Genomic DNA, 24,635 nt, shown 5'->3' on the forward strand with positions numbered 1-24,635 from the left:
AGCATGAACACTGTAACAGGTCACCGCTCGCCACTGCTGTGGATTAAGTTGGTCTAAAACAATCAAGAATCTAAGGTTTGCTTTTTGACACTTTTTACTGTTAGGTTCATTCAATGCCACCAAAAACAAACAATTATTGCTTATTTCTTAAAGGAGAACTTTTACCAAAGAAAAAATGTTGTCAAGATGATAAAAGCATTAGAGTAATCAGTTAAACTCTTAAAGCCTGAATATAACAAACTCTCAGAAATTCATGATTAATAAAGTAAAGATGTGTCTACAGGTCTGTATGACATAAGCAGAAACAGGTAAATCTGAGTTTGTCCAAAACCAGGAAGTGCACACAGGCTAAAAGAGGAACCTGGTCAGAGCTGGACTCTCAGAATCAAAACAGGCATGAAATTGAGGGAACTAAGACTTTTTTTTATCTTAAAGGAGGAATAAAACCACGTCTAGGTTGTCTCTTTAAAGGCCAGACTCTGACTGTTTATCTCTGCTCCTGTGTGTGAGTGAAAATGAAAATCATGACTCACTACTGTGTGACACCCAGCTGTCAAATTCCATATTACATCACCCAGTTAGGGTGCCCCCTCGCTTTGTGATGTAAAATGGACAGAGGAGATGAGTTTCATCATTTTCAAGAATGTCCATGTGTTGTTTTAACTGGCAGAGTTTCTTATTTCCATCTTAAAACAGCTGGTCTGCAGCTTGTTGGACGGTCTAAAACATAAACACACTTGTGCTTTCAAAGACAGAGTTTCACTCTCCTTAGATTGCCAAAGTGCACACTTCAGTGCATTCGCTGCTACAGTCTCTTTTGTAGTCTCTTTGATGTTAGCTAGTAGTTCACCTTAACATCCAGTCACTGTAATTTTTCTCATTGACTTTTTGTTTCAGGTGTACCACGGGCTTGACATCATCACCAACAAGGTGACAGCTGAAGAGTGTGTCCAGTGCAAGCATCACATGATCAGCTTTGTGGATCCGTTGGTTAGCAGCTACACGGTGGTGGACTTCAGGAACAAAGCCTTGGCTCTGATATCCTTTCCTGGAAACATGTTGGAGAGGCGGAACATTTTTATCTCTAACACCTCTTTCCACATGTTACCATCACTCCTTTCACATCCTCCTCTCAGGTAATGAAGTGGTAACTGCAGGGGAAGAATGCTGTTGATTTCACTTGCACTAATTGGTCTGGATGTGTGTGTGTGTGTGTCTGTGTGAGTGGCTGTGTCCTTGTTTTGTCAGTGTGTCTCGCTGCAGATGTTGCTCTGAAATTGAGACGAGAGATTACTGGAGATGATATTTATAGAGGAGTCTGTAATGCATCTACACACACACACACACATCTGCGCACAGACGCTGGATCGTCACACCCTCTCGTAGACACCGGCCGTTACACAGATGTGGAGAGAGAAGGCGATAACTAGAGGTGGTATTAATAGATCAGGGAGGAATGCACACACACTCTTCTCCTGCACACACACACACACTCACCAGTGCGGCGAGGGGTTGCGGTATCTCCAAGAATAGGCTCAGTGCAGTGCTCGCCTGCTGTTGGGAAGAGGGAGCAATGGAAAGAGATGAATACAGATTAGATGGGACAGACGGGGTGTGGAGGACTTTAAAGTGTAAAGCTGGATGAAGACACGGAGGAGGGAGAGGAGAGTAAAAGCTGGAGAATACACACAAAATTGAGAAATTCAAAGACACATGACGCATTATCTGCTATCACCGCTTCACTCAACATGCCATTCACATAAAACCGCTCCTCCAAACCCCTCCTCTGGCTCTCATTTATTGCTCTCAATCACCCAGCCCTCTTTCTGTTTCTCCTCCTTGGATTTTTCTCGCCACTCGGCAGCGATTACGCTCACTCCTCTGTTCCCTGCTAACACAGACATGCAGCCCTCTCCTGTTCCAGTCGAATGTGTGTGTGTGTGTGGGAAATAAGGGAGGAGGGTGCGGATGGCTGATGGCTTTTATCCTGTTTGAGTGGTTATTTGATTATCTCTGAGTAAAGAAGGTGGGTGTGGGAGGAAGAGAAACAGAAAAGGTGCAAGATGAGAGAAGATGCGACGGGAAAGGAAGGAGGAGGAGAAATAAGGTGTGGCACTGTGAGCCTGCTCAGAATTCCAGTATTGATGCTTTCTGTTGATTTTGGAGGTGGACCAAACAGAGGTATTGAGTTTGTGATGAAAGGCAAGTTTAGACTCCTTTGCTGCAACCAACCTGATTATTTCACTGAAATGAAAATGATGTGCTTATTTTTGTTCAGCAAATTAAAATTGATTACATAATTGAGAAAAGCTTCAGGAAAAAATCCCATTTACCAAAATTATCATCTTTACCAATGATTCAAAGCCCAGACACATTCAGCCAACTTGCCTAAAACAGTGACAAAACCTGTGAATCACTAGAAAATATGTTTGATGTAAAATGTGCAAAAGAAACTCACGTCTCACAAATGTAGTTGTGTTAACACATCCATATTTCTGCTTCTTAGTTTTTCGATATTGAAAGGAAAAACTTGCCCATTCCTGAAGTACGTGTTTTGAAGAATAAGAAGGCTCAGATGAGAAGAGAAGAAATGTTTTGATTCACAGCAGATATACTGTGTTCAAATATTTCTCTCATTGCTTTTACTTAACCTCACAAACAGTGTGTGCAGATAGAAAATTTAAATATTCAGACCTCAGTCGTAAATTTGTTCCTTAGTGTGGTAGAAATCAGAGTTTCTGGCTCAGTGTGATGTGGTTTCTGGTCTTTCTGCTGCCAGCCTAAAGCTGACTCTCCAAGAACAGCAGTTTTCCACATAGGCTCTGTTTCTCACAGCAGGAGGTCGTCGCTTGGCCATGCACTTATGGGAGATGAAAAGCTGCCTTCAGTATCAATTGATCCCATTTTCACCCTGCTGGCACAGTCTCTGAGGGAAGTTTAAGGGTTAATTGTCTTGCCCAAAGGCATGTGGGCAGTAGGACCGGGGCCCTGTTCTACGAAGCAGGATTACTGCCTAGCGAGGTAGCTTTGAGGATATGTTCCAGATTCCCTGTTCTACAACATGGGATCACTCCTCAGCGAGGCGAGTCTCCATGGCAACGTACGCTGAACGGCTAACCTGCTCCGGGGCAGGTTAGGTTCCAGATTGAACTCGCGGACTATATAAACCCAATGAGCCCAATAAGACCAATGAGCCCTCACGAGAAAATGGCTTGTCCGTTCTTAGAGGATCCCGTGGACATCGGAGCCCGACCCACTCTCTTTTTCGGATGACCACCTTTTCCAGGGAGGGGTTGGTAGTACATGACACTTTCTACAGGTAGTTAAAGGGAATGAAGAACTCTCATTGCCGTAATAAGATCTTCAATGTCAACACTTCTGTTCCATGACAATATTTTATTGCCCATACTAAAATTGTGACAGGAATTCATGTACGGCTCATGTGGGCTACATATCACACAAAAAATGTAAACACGATAGGAATGAACAAATGAATAAATTCATCTAAGAAATAAATTAGATATGTTGCATGTTACAGTAAAAGTGCATGTTGAACAGTGCTATTTCAGGATGATAATGGCACAAAATATTTTTTTTGCACTACACTTACGCATTTAGACTGTCAGCAATTTTCTGCCAGCACTCCTTCCGTGCTTTAGCAGCGGCGGCAGTGTTGCTTTTAACGTTGATTACATGTTTCAGCTCGTCATACTTCCTCATGATCACCTCCTGCTCCTCCTGTGTGAAGTATGCGGTCCTTCTCTCTCCGGCCTGCTCTGACGCTCCAGACTGCTCTATGTTCACGATTGGTCAGATGCAGTGGGCTCCGCCTTTTATTCGTGCACGCGCTCATTGCCTAGCTGGATCCACTTAAGAGGTTGATGACCAGTGTCGTAACCGTGTAGCGAGACTGCCGGCTACCGCGCTCAGTTAGCGAGGTAGCTCCAAGGCTATCTCGCTAGGCTGAACTTGCTTCGTAGAACAGGACCTTGGATCAAACTGGGGGATCCAGCCAAAGCTTCTCCTTGTGGACGTCTTTGTCAAGAAGTCTCCCTGTGATCCCCTGACATAGGGTCCTGCCTCAAGTGGAAAAGAAAAAGTCAAGGAGTTGCAGCATATTTTCACATTTGAAGATAATTTTATTGATTTTCTTCAAGAGTTAAGCTTCTTTAGTGACTGAAGGTTGAAATAGAGAAAAGCAGACCAACCACTTGCTCAGAATTGCATTGGCTCTGTTGGGTTGAGTCTGTTGGCCCGACACTCTCAGTGAGACAGTACATATTGACCTCGTCTGTGTGTAGAATACTCTGATGTGAATTCTGTAAAGAAAAAGAAACCCATAGAGGATCAATGTCGTTATCTCAGCACTGCTTCTACACCTTCATTCTAATGTTGCAGTTGTTTGTTGACCTTCAGCCTTAATGCCTTTGTTTATCAATTATTCTGCTCAGGCTTTTCCTTTGTGGGCCACCGCATGCTGTGTTGATGCCTGGAATCATTAAAACGACAGATCAAGCATGTTGAGGTTATTGATTTCCTGCATTTTCATCATGACTTGGTGTTCTTTTCATGAAATATGAACCACATGACTCTTTTAAAAGTTGTCTTTTCAGTTAGTTTAGGAGGATTGACCTAATGTCACATTTATCATCAGAATTTTTGTTAATTTGTATTTCAAACTGTCAAGGTCTAACTTTCTCATCTCATGTTTGTGATATTGACACTTTGAGAGAAATGGCCTTGAGGGAATCTATCAGGCAAATATTCTTGAAATGTACAGTGAACCGTAATTAAGTTGTAGTGAAATGCAGCAACATGCTGCTGGCATATTCTCACTCACAGATTAAATTAGAACCATACAGAGCTCTTTTCATGCCCGTAATGTGTGGATACCTTTTAATGAACTCAACCAATCACCTCTAAATGGTTTCAATTGTTGTGCACTCAAGTATGAAACACATTAGTAACAGGTGAGCGTCCATGTAATTCATGTTGCTAAAAGGTGTGTGGATCAGTTTCCTCCTTAACACACTCTCACATAGATGACATGCACAGCAGAAACAAGCTGCCTGTCATCGTCGGAGGAACTAACTATTACATTGAGTCTCTGCTGTGGAAAGTCCTGCTGGATTCAGGGGTGAGTGCCATAGATTTAAAATTCAGAACACCTCATTTCACGCTCTCTGCCTCTTTGATAGAGTTCATCTCATTTATATAGTTCAGTTTTTAAATCATGAGATGAATAATGAACGCTGAATTATTTCAGAAACGTATGAATTAATATGCTATATGTGCACTCTGGTTTCTCTTTTGATTTCTATTGCAGGTTTTTTGTCCCCCAAAGCTATATTCAATACGGGGTTATAGATCAATATTTAAAGGAAACATCCGTCAACTCTGAAGCGCCTCTGGTTGTTTCTTACAGCAGGAGAACGAGGACTCAGGGGACAGGAGAGACGTGTCTCCTGACAGGAAGCTAGAGTTGGAGAAACTGGGCGGAGCTGAGTTGCATAAACGGCTCACTGCGGTGGATCCCAATATGGCCGCCATGTTGCACCCCAATGACAGACGCAAGATAGCCAGGTGATACTGGTGTTAGTTGTTCATGTCTGCATTAACTGTGTGTACCATGTTTTAAATCTGTGCCATTATTATTTTCAGAAATGTCACAGTTTTGAGCTTTAACTCTTAAACTTACACATCTTTTAAACTCTTGAAAAAGAAACTTAAAACTTTAGTGTTACCTGTCAAAACCAGAACAGTCATGTAGGAAAGCCAGACTTTGTTTTGCTCTCATCCTACTACGGTATTTAGACTAGCTTTCCGCCAACTTACAGTTGCAGCAATCAGAGAAATAAAATGTCAGTGTTGGTGATAATGTGGCTTGAAGGCTGTTTAATAATACAGTGAGGTGTCCTCAACAACGGAGACAATCAGACCAAGAGTTAGCTCTTATAAATCAACTGAAATACAGGTCTTCACAGGGGTCTCATTGAAATACTTTGAGATTTAAAATTTCAACCACAGAATTTTATTGGACAACTTAACAAGACTTTTTTTTTGCTTTTATAACAGTTAAAGTAAATGTTGTGTGCAGAAGTTACCAGATGTAGTCTCTTCCCTGATAAAGGGTTATGGTATCATCCTTTGTTACATCATTGTAAAAAAATACACGAGAACGGCAGCTGTCAATCATCGTTAAACGGTACATAAAGCCTCGTTTCAACCTTTTATAACTAATGAAAACAAAACTTTTCAGAAAAAAGAGGACTTTAATAGAAGGCAGCCAAATGATATCTTCAAATCACCACAACAATCGGACGTGAGAAACATTTCTACTAGGTGTATTAATTGTTAAAAGTTTGACCACAGCCCATCTGGAATGACTGGAGAGACAGATTTTTTGACCTATACTGCAGCCAGCCACCAGGGGGAGCAGTTTTTGTGGGGACCTCACTTTAACGGTCTAGGTTCCTGCTACTAGTTCATGAAAGCAAAAACTAAGAATGACATAAGGTTTCTAATGTAGCAGAGAGAAGCATTACCTGCATCATCGCCTCCTTTTGCAAATCAACTCAGTTTTATTTTTAATTCATATCTAGACTTTGAAATCACAGATTTTATGAAGTGAGGAAATTATATGAGACCTTCAGACATGCAGAGTTTATAGGTGAGCTGTTATGACTTGTTTGTGTGGGCATAAGCATTCCCTACATGTTGTCTGAGCCCTTGAAGAGCTCTCCTGTGTCAGACTGACAGACACAGTATGAGCAGACGAGAGTGTCTTTTTACACTGTATGCACACACACACACACACACTCACACACACACTCAAGGCTGGGTAAGTAGCAGTGAGCACCCTTGGGTCTTTTGTGTTAGAAGGTTGGGTTACCCTGCTCTTCGTGATGACACCAGATGACATGAATCATCTTTTCTTTTTAACCTCAGAGTGCAGCAAAGAGAGGATGCAGAATCTGGATCTGATTTAAATCTGAAACGCATACGACTACTGTGTGCTGACCAAATGTTACGTGGCTGATGTTTAGAAAATTTTTTTTGACAATCCTTTCGTTCTTTCTGTCTTTGTTTTTTCTTCATTTCTTCACTGACATCAAGCACAAAACATAGACTTCAGTGTCTTTCTTTTATGTTAGATTAAAGAAAAAAACAAGCTATAAACTTACACTGTATCAGAAGTTGAAACAGTCTTGAATGGTCAGGTGGGTTAAAGGTTTTGTTGGATTGTAACATGTCTGTCTGTGTCTGTGTTACCTCCAGGAGTCTTCAGATCTATGAGGACACAGGCGTCCCACACAGCCGCTGGCTGGAGGAGCAGAGGGAGCAGGAGGGGGGCGGTGGACTAGGGGGACCACTGAGATACTCAGACCCTTGCATCTTCTGGTTGCACTCTGACATGGCAGGTGAGGTTTGTTTGACTCTGCTCATCTGTTATTGCTGCTTGATCCAAAGAACAGAAATTGCAGTGGTGATATGGGTTTGAAATATCTATATTTGTCCTTCTCATTTTGCTGCTACACTTGAGTTATTTTTCTTTTTCTGCTCCCTGCAGCTCTCGACAAGCGGCTGGATGCTCGTGTTGATGACATGTTATCTGCTGGACTGATCGAGGAGCTCCGAGACTTCCACGTTCGCTACAACCAGCAGAAGGTCCAGGATGAAAGGTAGACTGTCACAAAATACATCCACTGTCCTGATCTTTTCAATCATCAATTATATCCATGATGATATGTGTTAGGTTTTCAAGTGAAGATAAAAACTGTTGTTGTGGAACAAGGATGGACTTTTCATTTGACCTTGTTACCCATTAAGAGAGATTTGAGAAATGATTTGGGGCTGTAATGAGTCCATGTCCCTGGATTTTCTTGATTTCTAAATATTAAATCTTAAGCAGAGTTCCTCTGGTGATATCATTTGAGGTAGTGTGCTGAGCTCTTCACATAAAGCCTGATGCATCTTTTTCTCATGATGTGGTGCTCCTCGACCAGTGAACAGAGTTTGATGTGCCAAATTAACACGCTCTCCCGTAACACTTCCTGTAAAATTTATCCTCGCTTCATACAGCCAAGAAATGCTTCCTACACATGGCATGTGTTCAAAGAAATTCTCTTTTTAGCTTTTTGTAAACTTTATTATCAAACATGACCACCTAAAGGATTCTGAGTGGTGCGATAAGCGTGTTATGTGGGCCTGAGACGTATGTTGTTCTTGGCTCTGGCCCCGTCGCCGTCGTTGCTGCTGAACATTACGAGGAAGTCTAAGCGTTCAGTGTCTGCTCAACAAGTGAAAGATCACATTCTCATCCTCCTATCTAAATTAATGATCCAGACAGTCAGTCTGGTACAGACTCACTCCTTTCTTTCATCCAGTCGCAGTAATAAAAGTGAAGTGAACTCGGTCAAATAGTCATCCAGCTATTTATTTCTCCTGACAGGTCACTCTGTCCTGCACTCTGTCATTACACAAAGGCCTGGAGACCAATTTAGATCCAGCCCACACTGCCGCAAGTTTAGTTCAGATGTGGCTGATATATCTTGAGGATGTCTAGTGATTATTAATAATTGCAGAGATAAGGCCCCCTCAAAGGGATAAGCACTATCAGGGGAGTGCAGTGATTGGTGCCTATTACCTCAGGGCCTCAGACACTCTGAATAGACGTCCTCAGGTCTGGGAACAAACACTTGTGTGATGTTGTCTTTTAAAGATGCTATTTTCAGATAGTTTTTTAATAAGGTCAGGAGTAATGTCTAGCCTTTTCCTGACTTTTCTCTAACAATAACCACATCCTTCACCAATTTTTAATCCTTTCAATCCACATTTAGTGATGTTACGCGCTGATTTCTCCAAATGAGCGTTCAGTGTTTCATTTATTTGGTAATAAAAATGGCAAAATTACATGAAACCTTTCTTTTTTTTTAAGCACAAATCTTTCACAGTTTGTGAATGACATGAATTAGATGTGACCATGCAGATGGGTCTGACGTAGAAGCTGAAGCAGTTGGAGTATGTGGTCCCACAGTGGGCGTCTCCAGGCTGCAGATTTCATGTTATATGTGTGTTGGGGTGTGGCTGTGGGCAGTTGATGCATTGGTGGAGCCATGCCCAGCAAGCTGCCAATTCCCTTCTTTCGTCCCTCCTTTCTTTCATCACCCCATCCCACCTCATCACCGCATCCTCCTCCTCCTCCTCCTCTCTGTCTCCCTCCATCTCTGCCACTATTGCCCTCTCAGCAATCTGATCACCCAAGCACTTTACCCCTCCTCCTCCTCCTCCTTTTTCTGTCTGTCTGTCTCTCCTCTTACCCTTGTGCCTCCATCCCCCTGCTTACTGCTGTGGCCAGACATCAAGGTCAAATCTCTCCCTCCCTCCCTCTCTTCCTCTGTCTTTCTTTACTCTCCCTCCATTGACTCTACATTTCCTGTTTTCAGTCGCTACTCTCAAATTTCTGTCTCTGCCCGTCTAGCCAGATTTATTTTTGTTATTTCCTCGTCTTGTTTCGGCTACAAGTGTAATTTAGAGATCAGAAAATAGTTCTTATCTTCAATACTGTGTTTTTTTCTGCATTGTGTTTAAAAGAGAAACTCAGGAGCCCTATAGAAGGACACAATGCACAGCAAAAATAAACCAAATAATGAGTAAAAATAAACAAGGAGAGATTTAATGTTTGTATAAAAGCAGGTTCAGGAAAGACGGGAAAAAAAAGGAACGAAGAAACTAAAACAGATTTCCTGTTTACTTTTTCACTCTAATAACCTGAAATTACCTCCTGACTGTTTTTTAAAACTTGAAGCTGAGAACAGTTTCTACCTCTACTAGGGCTTGGGGATATATCGAATATACTCGATGTATCGCGGGTTTGTGCACGTGAGATATATAAAATGACTATATCACAACCATCGAGTACAAACAGTAACCTAAATGTTTTCAGACGTCACAACGTAAATCTCTTCGGTGATTCGCTCGTTTCACTCTCTGCTGCTCAGCCAGTGCTCCTCTCACAGCGAGCACCATGCTCCCCCCGCCCACCCAGAAAAATTCTATTGCGCATGCGTGATTTGGTGTTAGGAGAGGAGAGAAGGAAGTCATTTACACGTCGTAGTCGCTGGGTTCCTGGGGCTTGTTTTCAAGAGTGAAGTAGTTTGCTTTGCTGCTTGTATGATCCCTGATTCTCTTCCAGCTCTCCATAAGGACAAACAAACACGACGTGTTTTTAACTTTCACTTTTGCCTTTCTGCGCACTCTGCCCCCCCCATTGCCGTTCAGTCACGGCACTCAGCTGATCACTGCTCATAACATGACGGCATATGAGTTTGATGCTATTTTACAGCTGAATACTAAAATACTGCTGGGATATTATCAGAAAAGAAACACAATTCAACCAGACCCCAGGCTCAAAGACAGAGGTCACTGGAGTCCTTTCAGCATGACCAACATTATCCAGGTAGCTGATTTATGGAAATGAAAGTAATATTATCTCCAACTTTATTTCATGATATTTTCAAACTGTAAGACAATATAATACAATATGATATAATATGATATAATATAATGCAATATAATATATAATATAATATAATATAATATAATATAATATAATATAATATAATATAATATAATATAATATACTATTATGTAATATACTATAATATAATATACTATAATATAATATAATATAGTATAATCAGCCAGTTGAATAAATCTGAATGAATAATTTACTGGAACTAAAAATATGTAACTACATAAAGTTTGGTTTAAAAGAAAAGTTTTGCTAAACTTTACCTGGTTGAGATTTTTCCCTTTTTTTATTAAAATTTTAAAAATCCAACCAAAAGGTCTACTTAAATCATTATACTTCTGTCATTTTATGCATCAAAGGGTTGGATTTAACTTTAATATAGTGATTTAGAGGAGAAATCAGAATATCGAGATATATATCGTGGATCGAGATATAGCCTGCAAATATCGAGATATTGGATTTTGGCCATATTGTGCAGCCCTAACCTCTACTGATCATTTCATATCGTTTGGTTTGAAAACTAAATTGAAGTACAGTCTTAAAAAGCAAACAGGAACACCTATTATCTCTGTTCATGAGCTGTTGAAACATGATAGATTTGTTGTTGGTGGAGATCCTATTCATAAACTCTTGCCTCCAGTAGTAAAATAATCCAGCAGCTGTTGTTTTCATGGTGTGAACAGGGGACGACCAGGTGATTAATCTTCTGACTTATTGGCTTAAAACATAGAGGTATTTAAAATCCTCAGGATGGTTGAGGATTTTTTCAGATCAGGGTTTAAGGTTAAGCTAAGCTGACCTTACGTGGCTTTTTAGAAAAATGCCAGAAATCATTTTCACACCTGGAACTCAATGACAGGAAACTGCTGAAGCTGGGAATCAAAGTGTGCTAAATATTGCAGATAGCTACAAATTTTACTCAGTACTAATATGTTGAACTTGTGAGTCCTCTCACCAAAAGGAAAAAAAAAGAAATCAAGTTTGTGGATATTAAATCCAGATATCTTTGGGGTTATTTTGCTGTATTTGATTGCATGTGTCTATTTAAAATTGTATGTTCTTCTTGAATTTCTGGGTATCTCCCTCTGCGAACACAGAGCCTCTATAAGTACTCTGTTCTGATAAGTATTATTAAGCAGCAAGTCAAAGCAGCAGTCTGTATTTCTCTGTAGCAGGCCATTGCTATGAAGAACAGACTGACACTGGGGATGTGGCTGTGATCACAGTTTCTTATGAACTAGCTCTGATCATTCTGGTTAATTTGACGTTGCTCTCTGTTTGGTGGGAAACCAGAAACTGAGGAGTAAGAAGCAGAGAAAAAGCCAGAGGTTGAGGTGTTAAAGGAGGATAAAAGAAACGTTTGTTGTATAATCTCATTATCATTAGAAATGTGCTGTTAAAGTGAGATAACTTCTTGGTTAGCTTGCCGTGAGAGGGCTTCACAGTTAATCTTTGATTTGGCTCAAACTTGAGAGAATGACTGAATCATTTTGAGACATCTTAGTCATTTCTAGATCTTTATTTTGTGTATTTTTCAAGACAGTCCAGCTGCAGACTCCACTCTCAGCCGACTCTCTTGGAGGCTCCACTCTGAGACCCCCTCCACTGTCAGAAGGAAGTGACGTCTAGATTTGAAGTAAAAATTGAAAAACAAAATTTGCCTTCAAAGTTACATTACTTTGGGTAGACACATTCACTTTTTCAAAATGCATCTCTTCAATAACACAACATGAATTGGTGGGCACCTCAGTTTGGTAAAATGATCTCATTTTCATTCCTTCATTTGCTTTACGCCCCAGCTACCTTAGCTTAGCAGATAGATAACAGTTTCCCAAGATAACTCTGATTCAGTATCTTCATTCAACATGTTATATATCTCCTAATACCCCAAAAGCAGTATGGAAAAAAATAGCACTAGCTTGATGCTAGTGTATATGGGAAATAGCACTTATGTGCTAGCAGTTTGCATATATTGATATAACTTAGGTGTTAAATCAGAATTTCAACTTGCATCACAGAAACATATCACAGTTCGTCTCAATACTTGAAAATATAAATGTCAATGTTAGCTTGTTGTGGCTATGGCTCAAATTATTGCTATCACCATTTCAAGACACTAGTTGGCCTACTTCAGTCAATAATGCGTAACAAAAAAATAAATCAACGTCAGTATTTTTTACTCATTTTTATTTAATTAAGTCCAGAAATATCTGGATCCATTAACCAATTTCAAATGTATTTAATTGTAAACACTTTGTTAGCTCAACAAAATGCCATTTTTACTTTTTTTTTCTAATAATTTATTTTTGTGTAACTTCACATCCTTACGTCACTTCCTTCTGACAGTGGAGGTGGGTCTCAGAATGGAGCCTCCAAGAGAGGTGGCTGACAGTGGAGGTCTGCAGCTGGACCCCTCTTGTATTTTTAAGCTACTAGCCATGTCACGAGCAGGCTGTTGATGAGCTGGAACCCACTGCAGCTGAGAAGACTCCTTCACTTAGTGCTGGGGTTACAGTTCACTCATCATACATGCCCCATACTGCTTGATTTAAAGAGACATGGTCCGATATTGAAGGACATGCACAGACTGCTTCTGCACAGACCTGATGCCAGTCTGTTCAGCACCCATGGGTCTCTTTGCCTGTGACATTCAGTTCTTTGAATGTCATTCTGTCACTTTCTTCCCCCAAGGGCCTCACATCTGGTCAGACTGATATTCTTTGTTCAGGGAAGGAAGGAGAGATAGAGGAGAAGGAGAAGGTGAAATTGAGTCACTGCCAGGTGTCTGGAAATGTCACGTCAGAGACAGAAACTTCTTTTCTCCTTAATAGAGGGATATTGTTTCATATCCTATTTTCTCCCATCCTCTCCTCTACAGTCAGAACTATCAACATGGGATTTTTCAGTCGATTGGTTTTAAGGAGTTTCATGATTACCTGACTGCTCCTGAAAGCAGCAGCCAGCAGGAGAAAGACACGCTGCGAGACAAAGGTCAGAGAAACGACAGACCAGAATCACTGAACAGATTCTGACAATCAGTCTGTGATTCAGAGTTTATGTCCAGTCTACTCTTCACCTTTATCAGCTTTATGTTCACTCCTCATAGGCGTGGAGGCTTTGAAGACTGCAACCAGGCGCTACGCCCGCAAGCAGAACAAATGGGTCCGGAACCGCTTCCTTAAAAGTGAGTATCTTACCCCAACTAATGCATCACAGGTCTGTCCCTCTGTGTGTTTTTGTTCTCCCCTCCCCAGTCCTTAAGTAACCAGCACTCTCTTTAACAAGATGAGATTCACGCTCTCATTAGTCGCACAATAAGCCTCTCAGACCCCTTAGTGTTGCAGGTTACAGAGTGCAGTGTGCGTGTGTGTAGTTCAGGTGATGTAACCTAAAAATTGATCATTACATGCTGTATTTTTATAAATTAGTCATCAAAGAAGAACATCATCAAACATTGCATCCTGAGGTTTCTTATTTGGTTGGTTTACCTTAATTTGGTTAGTTTATTTTAGCATAGACTGGAGTCTATTTTCTTTTTTCTCCACAAAATTATGAATTTCTCTCCGCAATCCGCTTAAAAATCTATTTATTAGTCTAGTTTTGTTGATTCATACAAAAATCCAACAAAGTGTGATTTACAGACAGGTTTTAAATCCACAGGGTCAGATTTGTTGGTCTGTTGGGTAAGCATGCTCCCTCATCGTTGCAGTTTCATGTTTTGCAGATATTGATGAGGATTGTGCCCCATCAATAATGAGAATAAGAAAAATCTCTGTTTTTATTTAAAGTTTCATCATTGCTTGAAAACATTTCAGTTCCTCTTGATAAATCAAAGACTGATGGTTAGAGAATGAATGGATTGTTGAAACTCTGCACAGATTCGTTCACAGTCAGAAAGTTGGGTTTGATTTTGCGCAGCCTGTGTGAGCTGCTGTGTTGTCATCCAGAGGATAACCTTTCAGGTTCCCTCTGCCGTGAACACCTGTAGCTAAAACCTCTGAATGATTCTAAGTCCCTCGTGGTACCGGTTGCGTAAGAATGATGGTTAGTGGATGTTTCTGGCACTGCAGGACAGAGAAATGCACCCACCTCAGCCAAAATCAACCTGTGTTTGGCAGGTGCTGGTTTCCCACCCTGGTCGCAACCCTCTGGAAGTCAGTCATGTTTTAAATGTGTACAAAGCCTCTGTGTGTGAGTGTTTCTGTCTCAGATGGAAACCTGGCCTCTGTGTCCCACCAGCAGCATGCCCTGTAGTAACCCAGTCTCCTAATCCTGTTAGGTCCAAGTGGCTTAGGCCACTCCAGGCCATAAACCTCAATACCCCTCGTTCTGACCTGCCTGCCTTCCTACTGCATGCACCATATGGTCTTCATCACATGTGTGTGTGTGTGTGTGTGTGTGTGTGTGTGTGTGTGAGTGTGTGTTTGTGTTCTTTTAGCATATGCAGTAATCTGTCTGAAGTTGTCTGCACTATTGCACGTATTCATGAGCCCCTGTCTGGATGACTTGCTTCAGGACAGATCGTGTAACCTCCACTGATGACCTGACGTAGTGTGAAGTCGGAGTGCAGCTGTTAGAGACATCAGGCTGACAGGGCCGACAACACATGAGACAAACTCCCTGAAAAGTCTGAAAGTCTCTAAAACTTTACAGACTCCCAGGATGTAGTTCAAATCCCAGATCACGGCAAATGTAAACAGTGTCTGAGGGTTTGTCAGCTTCTTTTATTTAGCTGCCAGACTTCACATTTTAACATATATTATATATTTTGTGGCCATTAGTTCCTTTTGGTTGTTCACACAGACTGACAGATTCTCAAAGTACCAATTACATTTGAACCACCATTGATTTATTATTTCACATCTAAGGAACTGTTTTTTATAGATAGATAGATAGATAGATAGATGGATAGATGGATAGATAGATAGATGGATAGATAGATAGATGGATGGATAAGTTTATTTGTTTTTGCAACAAGTCTCTTCCAAGACAGATAAGAAGACAAACTTTGACAAGGGCAGACCAAAATGGGATCAATATATATGTATATGCAGTACTTAACAAACACAATAGACCACCTGACAGGAAAATTAAAAAAACATCCAGCATCATGACAAATCCTTAACTCTTGATCTTTTTTTTCCCCCAGAGATTTTCTTTTGCCATCGTTTTGAACTGAAGTGAGGAGTTTCACACTGATTTTTTGTTTGTATTCCCTACCAATGCACATTTTTCTTTTCAGGAATGAAATTGAATAGCTTTTTTAAAAAAAAAAATAAAAAACGAATAATGTGCAGAACAATTGAGAATTCATAGATAACAGTAACTCTTTAATTTTAGCATTCAGTTTATAATTTTGATCATAGAGCTTGCTCATCATGGCGAGTTAACCCTTACAGAAACATAAAAAATGTTTTGGTTATCAACTTTATCCTGTTAATTTAGGGCATTTGTGGCAAACACTGGGCCTTACACTGGGTGGTGGGCTCATAAATTTGAAAAGCACTTTAAACTTTAAACATTCAACTATGAAGAGATAGGTATTCGTATTGCAAACCACATTGAGAGAAGTAAAAATAAAAACAAAATGACGAAAGAAAGTTTGCAAGACAAACGTTATTGTCAGGAAACAGTTCTGTTCAAACCTCTGAAATAAAGAAGTATCCCAGCTGGCCTCTGTTCTTAGCTTCCAAAAGTCAATCTCAGGTTTTCAGCTATATTTAAGTCAAGAAGATCATTTTGAACTTCTGGAGATTCTTTTTCAGAGGTGATAAAACATCCCTGTAAAAAAAATGACAAGGACGTGAATGGAGCAACCCTTTTTTGTCCCCCTCAGATCTTATTGTATCAACATGTTGATTTCACAGTCTAGAAATTAATTTAAAAAAAGTGTAGGAGTGCAGTGAGCTGGGAAAGTATTCACAGAATCCTGTTGAACACTGATAAGCAGACCTCAGGGTTGTGCATTACTCTAATAGTGCGTAAGAGGTATTATTCGATCAAAATATCTAACGTGACCTGTGAACATTAAATTCTAAACTGCTAGGATGTATAGGAAACTAAGAGGTTTACAAATGAAAGAGGTAGGTTCATTTAGCTGAGAAAAAGGAAATGGTCATGTTTTTCAGTGGGGAGAAAAGGGCTCACATTTTTCCACTTGTAAGAAAGAGTAAAACTTTAAACCAGCAACACAAAGATCATAGTTCTGTTAACTTTGTTACAATAAGTTGCATAAATGTTTCACTTCTAACACTTGTAAAGACCTCGACGTATCACCATCTCTCTCGGAGCTGAGCACCTTAGAAGGAAAACCATAAAGTCACTCCTTGTGATAAATGATTTTGAAGACCATCACTCCAGATTTTATTGTTTTAAGATCTCTATTTGATATAGTGTAAATGTAAAACCCTCATAAAACAAACCATGGTGACAGGTTTGCTGGTTGTGCAGAGGTGCAGAAATCCTGAATGGAAATTCGTCATTTATCAAACTGGTGGGCGTTTGCATTTACATACATCCTGCATTAGAAAACTGTGACTGTACCTGTGCTCAGATACCTCTGGGACAATAAAATATGATGCAGGGGGGGGGATCAGTTGGAGAAATAGATTTATGTTTGAAGCTATTTCAGCTGTGAAAATGTAGCATAATGATTTTTGTCGTTTGGATTTACGCCTTAATGTTGAGGAGTTATCACAGCAACAACCATTTTTCCTTTTAGTGGTGACGTCTGACAGTAAAAAGATTGGAAATGCCATAAATTTCATGAGGTGTAATCCCACAGGAATGTGTGTTTGCATATCTTTGAATTGCAAACCGTGTCCCCACACATGGAAGTCACACTATGTTGCAGCAAAAATTGATTCATCCTGTATCTTTTTTTTTTCTTTGGCTTTGAATGAGTGTTTTTGTCCTCTGCATGTTGATGTAGTTTAGTTGAAAGTAAAACTAAAAGTGCTTAAAAGTTTAAGACTCAGGCAGAGTTCATCTGGACGTCTGTGTAACAAGGTGTTTAGGAAGCAGTAGGATGTTCGGGTCTACATGCCAGATCCTCTGATTTTAATGGGTTGATAAAATGTGTTGGATGTAATTATTTTCATTTCAAGATCTTATGTTATGCTCATTCGTAAACAAACTTCCCGGGAACATTGTCATCCCTCATGTTGATATCTATTTCAGTCCTTCCCTCAGTGTCTTGCGGCCTTGTCCTCGCGTCCACTTCGTGTCCTAATGTGCGGTTCTGCTCCTTCACCTCACTCAACCCACCTTTTCTGTCTGCATCGACTTAATTCACCTCGCTCCCTCCTTGTGACTGCTGACCTCTTTTTTCTGTTTGGTCTGAGCCTCACGCACACACACACACACACACACTCACACATATACACACACACAAATGCCAGCAGGCCTCAGCTGAGCAGGCTAATCTCTAAAAGCATTACAGAGCTGCCGGGAATTTGCCCCGACCACACAAACTCTGGCAACAGGGTCACGGGGGGCTACGCAGACCGGCCCGACACAAAGAGAGACTAGTGGGTCAAAGGGAAAGAAAAACTGGAAATGACAGAGGGCCTCAGCGAGGCAGACACAATCGTGTTTAATACAGAAGCCGGAAAACGAGCTGAATGTTTACCGTAAATGTACAGAAAGACGTGGACTGGCATGCCTCAAAGACACAAGCTTAACCCGTTTTTACGGTTCACTTTGTTTACCAGCGGCTGTCAGGGTGAGAGCAGGTGGGCGGTCGATGTCTTAAATACTTTTCAGTGGGATCCGTGCTTCTTGATGGGCTCAACTTTGCTGTGGGGATTTAAACAGGAGGTCAGCCAGTTCAAATTAAAGCAAGCTTAATTTGTCCTGCTTTAAACTGCGCCTGCACTAAAGGTATGCACTCAGAATCCGTGTGTGTGTGTGCGTGTTTAAGAGAGAGTGTGTGAATGCGTGTGATTATCAGGCATTTTTAATTAGCAGATTTAATTACCCTTAAAGAAAACGGTGATTGGAGGTTAAATTCATTTTAATGAGTGGCACATTCTATATGCCCGCTGAGCTGGTGGAAAACACACACAAACACACACTCTGCATGTAACCAGGACACACAGGTGCAGTTCGACGGAGGGCCTACCAGTGTTAAGTAACAGGGGTGTAGGTATCCCTGAATCCCTCAAGTGAGTGAGTGAGTGAGAGGAGGACGGAGCAGACAGAGGAGAGACGGGGCGACACATGTTTGGATGGAGAGTGGTGGAAATCTGATCCAGGTGGGGCGACAGGTGTGGGCCGAGTTCACACCCTTGTCTTCTGGCTAGTGCAAAGTTTCATGTACACACACACACACACACACACACACACACACACACACACACACACACACACACACACACACACACACACACACACACACACACACACACACACACACACACACACACACAAACACACACAAGTGTAACCTCCTCCTGTGGAATTGGGCCAGGCTTGTTGTCACTGCAAAGACCTCTCTGTCACCTCTGCTCAGTGGAGAGTGACGGGAGAGCACAGGAGGAGAGGAGAGGAGCACAGGGGGTTAAAGGGAGATCCTGCCGTCAGTCTGTTTAACCCTCAGGATCCCAATCCCACCAGCAGGATCAACACAACACTTATTTTTGAATGACTGGCATTAACAAACCATATGTCCAACCCAAAAACTGAGAAAAAATGGTGTAAACATTCTCAACATTCTCAAGTTCCTGGTTGTACCTGAATGTATCACGAGTGATGTTAGCAACATGTCTGAACAGGACGAATAAGACAGGAGAATTTCATCATCACTTTGATTCTCATAACTTCTTTGAAAGTTCTCAGGAAAATAAACTTTTGGCTATGGCTAAATTATATAACAAATTAAAATTATTCTACACTTCTTACTGCTTTCAGCAAGCCCTGACTGATGGACGTCCAACCTTTATTTGTGCTTCAAAAATCCTTTGAATTTTGCTTCCCAAAATTTCTGATCAGCCACTCAGCACTTGGTCTCATCATTGACAGAAGCTGCTTTGCAGATTGGCACGATGCCCCTACAATGTTAACTATAAATTGACAAGTAAATGTGTGTTCATAGCATGTCACAATGACGTAATAATTGGTGCATTCTGAATAAGTTATAATATGTTATTTATACTGCTAAGGAGACATGGTTGAGTTACATCTGGCTTGAACCCATAGAGGTGCAGGACTTCACATAAAAATGAGACCACAGAGAGTAAAAACAAATTCCAAACGTCAGAGTTTGTAGATTATTTGAATGAAGTGCCATCACCAATATTATTTCTTTCTTATGCTGTGGCCACACCGGACTCAAGTTAGCGAATTTAAACCTGCGTCACGTCCGAGGCTGGATGCGGAACTATTATGTCAAGTTGAGGAGCGACGCACTGACGCGCGTCACCATGCAGGTGGAGTAGAGAGTCTGCTCATTTAAAGACCGAAAGCCCAAAAGAGCATCTGAAAAACAATGAGCTGTGGTTTCAAAAGCATGACAGGAGAGTGTGTGAAAGCTTTGGAGATCACAATCAAGGCTGCTTATGTTTCATTTTTCTTTTTTTTTAGCTGAAACAGACGACTAAATTGGAACTAAAACAGCCCAAGAAAAGGTGGAGATAGCAGGTAGCCTGCTCCTTTTTGTTCCGATCTCTGTCGAGTACACATGTCGTATCATGTAACTCTGGATGATGACACACTGCACAAATCAACTTCTCCTCCATCTTTCAGCGAAGTTGGAGCCAGAGCAGATGGCAGGAGTGTCATACGTCATCAAATCAATGACGTCGGGGGGGGATGACGTCGGGGGGGGATGTCATCGCTGCGGCACAAAGTCACGCAAATCTGCGTCGAAAGTTCAATATTTTCAACTGGAGCGTAGAGGCGTTTGACGCCCCAAAGGCGCCGGACGCTCCATATGCGCTGCACCAAATGCGTCCATTGACTTTGTATGTAATCTCAACGCGTGTCTTTGCAAATTCGAATTCATTGTCGCCTGGGCATTAGGCTTGAAGGTACCTGAAAATGTGTTGTGTACACATTATTTTTTCAAAATTCCAAATCAGAGATTTTTTTTTTTTTGTTAAACTGCATAAAGACATCATTGAGTTACATTAGCCGATAGGTCTTATATAGATCTTTACTTTGAAGAGAAAAATGAGACACAAGAAAAATGTGACAGAAGCAAAAAAAAAAATATGTCCAGACACTGCTTGGGATTCATAGTTAATGCATGTGCTGAATGTAAATGAAACAGATGGATGACTGTAAAGCAGAGGTCTCAAACTCGTGCCATGGAGGACTAAGAGACTGCAGGTTTTCTTTCCAACCAAAAACTCCACCGGCTGATTTCACTGATTAGTCCCTCCTCTCCGTTTGAAGGTGAGGTAATCAGTGAAATCAGCTGGTGGAGTTTTTGGTTCAAAAGAAAACCCTGCAGTCTATTAGCCCTCCATGGCACAAGTTTGAGATCCATGCTGTAAAGGTTTCAGCAGCCTTCAGGTACAAAAAAAACAGTTTGTCTCTTCAATCATCTGAAATGTATTAAATAATGTTTTACAAACCCATTTCAAGTGACTGGAAAGCAAACACCAATCACATTTTGATTTGTTGAAACTTTCAGAGGATTAGGTCAACACACACACACAATGTTTAAACAACTGCAGCTCTAGACTTCAATTTTTTTTTTTTTCTGTAGTATGTGAGTATAAGATACCCACAAAGCTTAATTTTCACTTCAATTTGCCAAATCTGTCGATAAAGTTCCCTGACCTGAGTCACCAAAGCCCTCACAGTCATGCCAAACACCGACAATAGAGAGCGGGAGACAAACAGTGGAAGAGGAAGGAGGCCTCTGAGCGAATGGAGGCAGCTGTCTCAGTGTGGAGGGGAGCCAAAGACGCACAGCTGGGCCGGGCTCAGACTTGTAGTGAAGTTTTTATAGCAGGGCACACACAGGCGAACATCCTCACTCAGCAAACATGGGGATAATGCAGCATATGACTGCTGGCCTGCTTGTTGCAACAGGTGGACTACTGTTGCAAAACACACACACACATTAACACAACACTGGCAAGCAGCTGCCAGGCGACAAGAGATGCTCTTTCTTGCTGGCAAAGCGATCTCCCCTGTGTGTGTGTGTGTGCGTGAAAGACTTCCCTCACAGCTGAGGTGTGTGTGTGTCCACTGACCACCCTGCTCTTTGTCCCCGCAGCATTTCTTATCTACGCTCATTCACTGCAGAGTGGATTAACAGAGTTAAATTTCACCAGAAGATAAACCAGTTTGCTGGAGGGGGGTGTTTCCGTCCAGCATCTGGCAACCCACCTCACTCTATCCCTTTTATTTACCCCACTCCACTCTGCTCTGCAGCGGGAGGCTGGTGGACTTGTAAAGAGGAGGCAGTGGTGTTGATTAAAGAACAAAGTAAGAAGATAAGCGACAGGAGGGCACAGGAGGGTGGCCGGCGTGGTGGAGTATTTATGAGAGCACCTAAGGGAGGGGCTCCAACTGTGCATCTGGTCCAGGCATCCCAGGTGACACCTGCCACCACCTGCCTGGTATTGTGCCACAAACATGAAAAGTTCCCCTTTGACACACAAACACACACGTGAGCTCAGCCAAACCTGAGGCTTTGATTAGCATTTTGCATCCAAAGAACATCCTGACAAATTGACCTACTATCTGACCATGTAAACACACAAGCCCAGCAGGGTTTGGGATTAAAAAGAGAAATCCCACTCTGAGAGGCCAAGTGCTGCAGGTGCAGCAGTGTTCAGATGCTGACATAAAGGATCTTTGTGTTGACTTTTCTTTATGCCTTGTTCAGTTAATTTTTTTTTAAATAATAAAGCTAGGGGTGGCCCAAAATCTATATCACGGTATTTTTCCTTCATATTGCTTTAACGGTATTGTATCAAAGTTGTCCAACATGTAAAACATGAAGTCTTTTCAAAACATGGTTCTGACTATGTTCTGTTATAAGTGTACACGTCCTACCCAGCAGGTGGGATTGTCTAATACTGTAATAGAAAAAGGCTTTTGCCCACAATGTGCTTTTGGAAGAATAGCTTGTCCCATTTCAAGCTTAAAGTGCTCTACACTGGTGAGAAAACTGGGTCTGAGGAAAGAAGAATACTTACAGAAAAAAATAACTTTTTGTATTTTATTTAAAAAGGGTCACAAACAACATTTTACATGCCAATAAATTTGTTAAAATTAACATTACTAGTTTTTCATTTCATGAGCTTTCCTAAATTTATGTTCTGTGTGTTTTCCTGAAGCCTGTAAGGTTGTTTAATGGAGCGCTAAAGGTTTCTGAGCTTTTATTCCTCTAAACACTGCTGCTGTAATACAGACGGCCGTGGCATGAGACATAAAGTTTCGTTGACGTGTTTTTTTATGCCGTTATCATGTTTTTTGGACAACAAACAGACAAACACAGAGATACTGACAGATCGGTGGCAGTGATTTTGACTGAAGAACAGAGGGCGACAGTTTGGACTCAGAGCCTGAACCACGACCAAAAAACAAAAACTTTTGAGACAGTTTTTTGGTCTACAGTTTTATCAATCCAAGGTAGGATTCCTGAATCATTTCATGCTGTTTTAAGATATTTATTAGCATCACTCACGAGTAGTAAAAGCAATAACCTGTCCCAGCGGAAAAACATGATTTGTTTTGTAACTAAATGATTATTGGTCAAAAAGTAAAAACAAACTTAAAGCAAACCAGCATAACACTCGTATCTTTCCCATCAGCAGAAACACCTGCTGACATGACAGCGGACACTCTGTCTGTATGCACCGGAACAGGCTGGCGATTTATGCCTCAACTCTGTCAAAACTTGGCAAAACTCATATTTTTCACTGGCAGTTGATAACAAATATAATCAAGAAATTTATTAGTTTTAATGCTACAAGGCTATGAAGCCCTCGCCTAACTCCTAAATAAACCAAAGAGGTCTGAGCTCACCCACACAGGAAACAAATGAGTGCATCACATGGTTAAGCGAGTGGTAGAATTATTTTCAGATTTTGCTGGTTAGGAGTCAAAAACTTGCCCGTGACAGGGACCAGGCTGTGAGTAAAGTGTTTATATCTCAGGGGAGGCTGTGTGAAGACTCTCGTCGTTTCTGCACACACTCATCCCTCTGACAGAGTCGATACAGTTTGTTGTACAGATAATCAGATGATACAGTTCCCACTGTGTTTTCCTCTGAATAAAAAAAGAAAGAAGAGTCCCAGACAGCTCCCAGCAGAGTGAGTAATTCTTGTCTATAGTATGTCTGCTGCCGTCAGTTCCACGCCTCAGTCTGTGTGTGCAAAGGATTAGGGCATAATTGAGTTGACTGGCTCTGCTGTACAGGTTAATTGGATGCTTTTACGTGTGTGTGTTTGGTGTGTGTGTGTGAAAAGATTTTTTAAAATTTTTGAATCTTACCGAAGCATGCAGTGGATGTGAAGCCTGGCATTTTTGTACAATCTTATTCCTCAGAGGGTTCCTCCTTTTCCATCCCTGACTTACTCTAACCATATCATCAGGTCCAAATCTGAACTTCTCTTGTACTTTGGTTGGTGCCGAGAGACAAAGCTATTGTAATAAACATGGTATACCTGTCACTACTTGCATTTACATCACGGCACTTTAATGCGTCACACTACAGCTTTCACAACAATAAATGTTAGTTGTTTTTCTGCCATCTGCAGGTGTGGTTTTGTGACCTCTTTTATTGAATCTGTTTTTGTGACCATTATTTCATTAAACAGGTATATCAGGGCAGGCTGACTAACCATGCTTTCCTTTACTGACACTTTCTAATATTGATGATCATCAAATCTAGAGACCATAGACCGTATAAAACATGGACGTAGCCTCTGCAACGTCACCCGTCTGTTCCTGAAACCATGAAATGAAGCCTATCAGTGGACGCAGCCACATTTGCTATGATGCCAGCTGTTTTTCTTCAAGCAGCTACAGGGCACCCGGCGGTCACCTGACCTGAGTTGTGTCTCTGATTGGAAAATCAAATGATCCTAATAACTTCTAAACCACAGAGATAAAAAAAATCACTCACTATACAGTGTGT

At 41.2% G+C, this 24,635-nt stretch overlaps 1 protein-coding gene across 1 annotated transcript in view; it reads left to right on the forward strand.

Moving 5' to 3' along the window:
* trit1 (tRNA isopentenyltransferase 1) overlaps positions 1-24,635 on the forward strand; it is a 60,700-nt gene that overhangs the window by 27,954 nt on the left and 8,111 nt on the right. The window contains exons 2-8 of the mRNA XM_074686789.1: positions 898-1,038; positions 5,039-5,137; positions 5,426-5,583; positions 7,279-7,421; positions 7,571-7,682; positions 13,413-13,525; positions 13,641-13,718. Of these exons, the coding sequence (XP_074542890.1) occupies positions 898-1,038; positions 5,039-5,137; positions 5,426-5,583; positions 7,279-7,421; positions 7,571-7,682; positions 13,413-13,525; positions 13,641-13,718 (844 nt within the window). The remainder of the gene's footprint in view (positions 1-897; positions 1,039-5,038; positions 5,138-5,425; positions 5,584-7,278; positions 7,422-7,570; positions 7,683-13,412; positions 13,526-13,640; positions 13,719-24,635) is intronic.

The sequence above is a fragment of the Halichoeres trimaculatus genome, unplaced genomic scaffold, assembly GCF_033239565.1.
Source record: "Halichoeres trimaculatus isolate MK-OKI-2021-1 unplaced genomic scaffold, fHalTri1.1 fHalTri1_scaffold_14, whole genome shotgun sequence".
In the NCBI taxonomy this organism is placed as follows: Eukaryota; Metazoa; Chordata; class Actinopteri; order Labriformes; family Labridae; genus Halichoeres; species Halichoeres trimaculatus.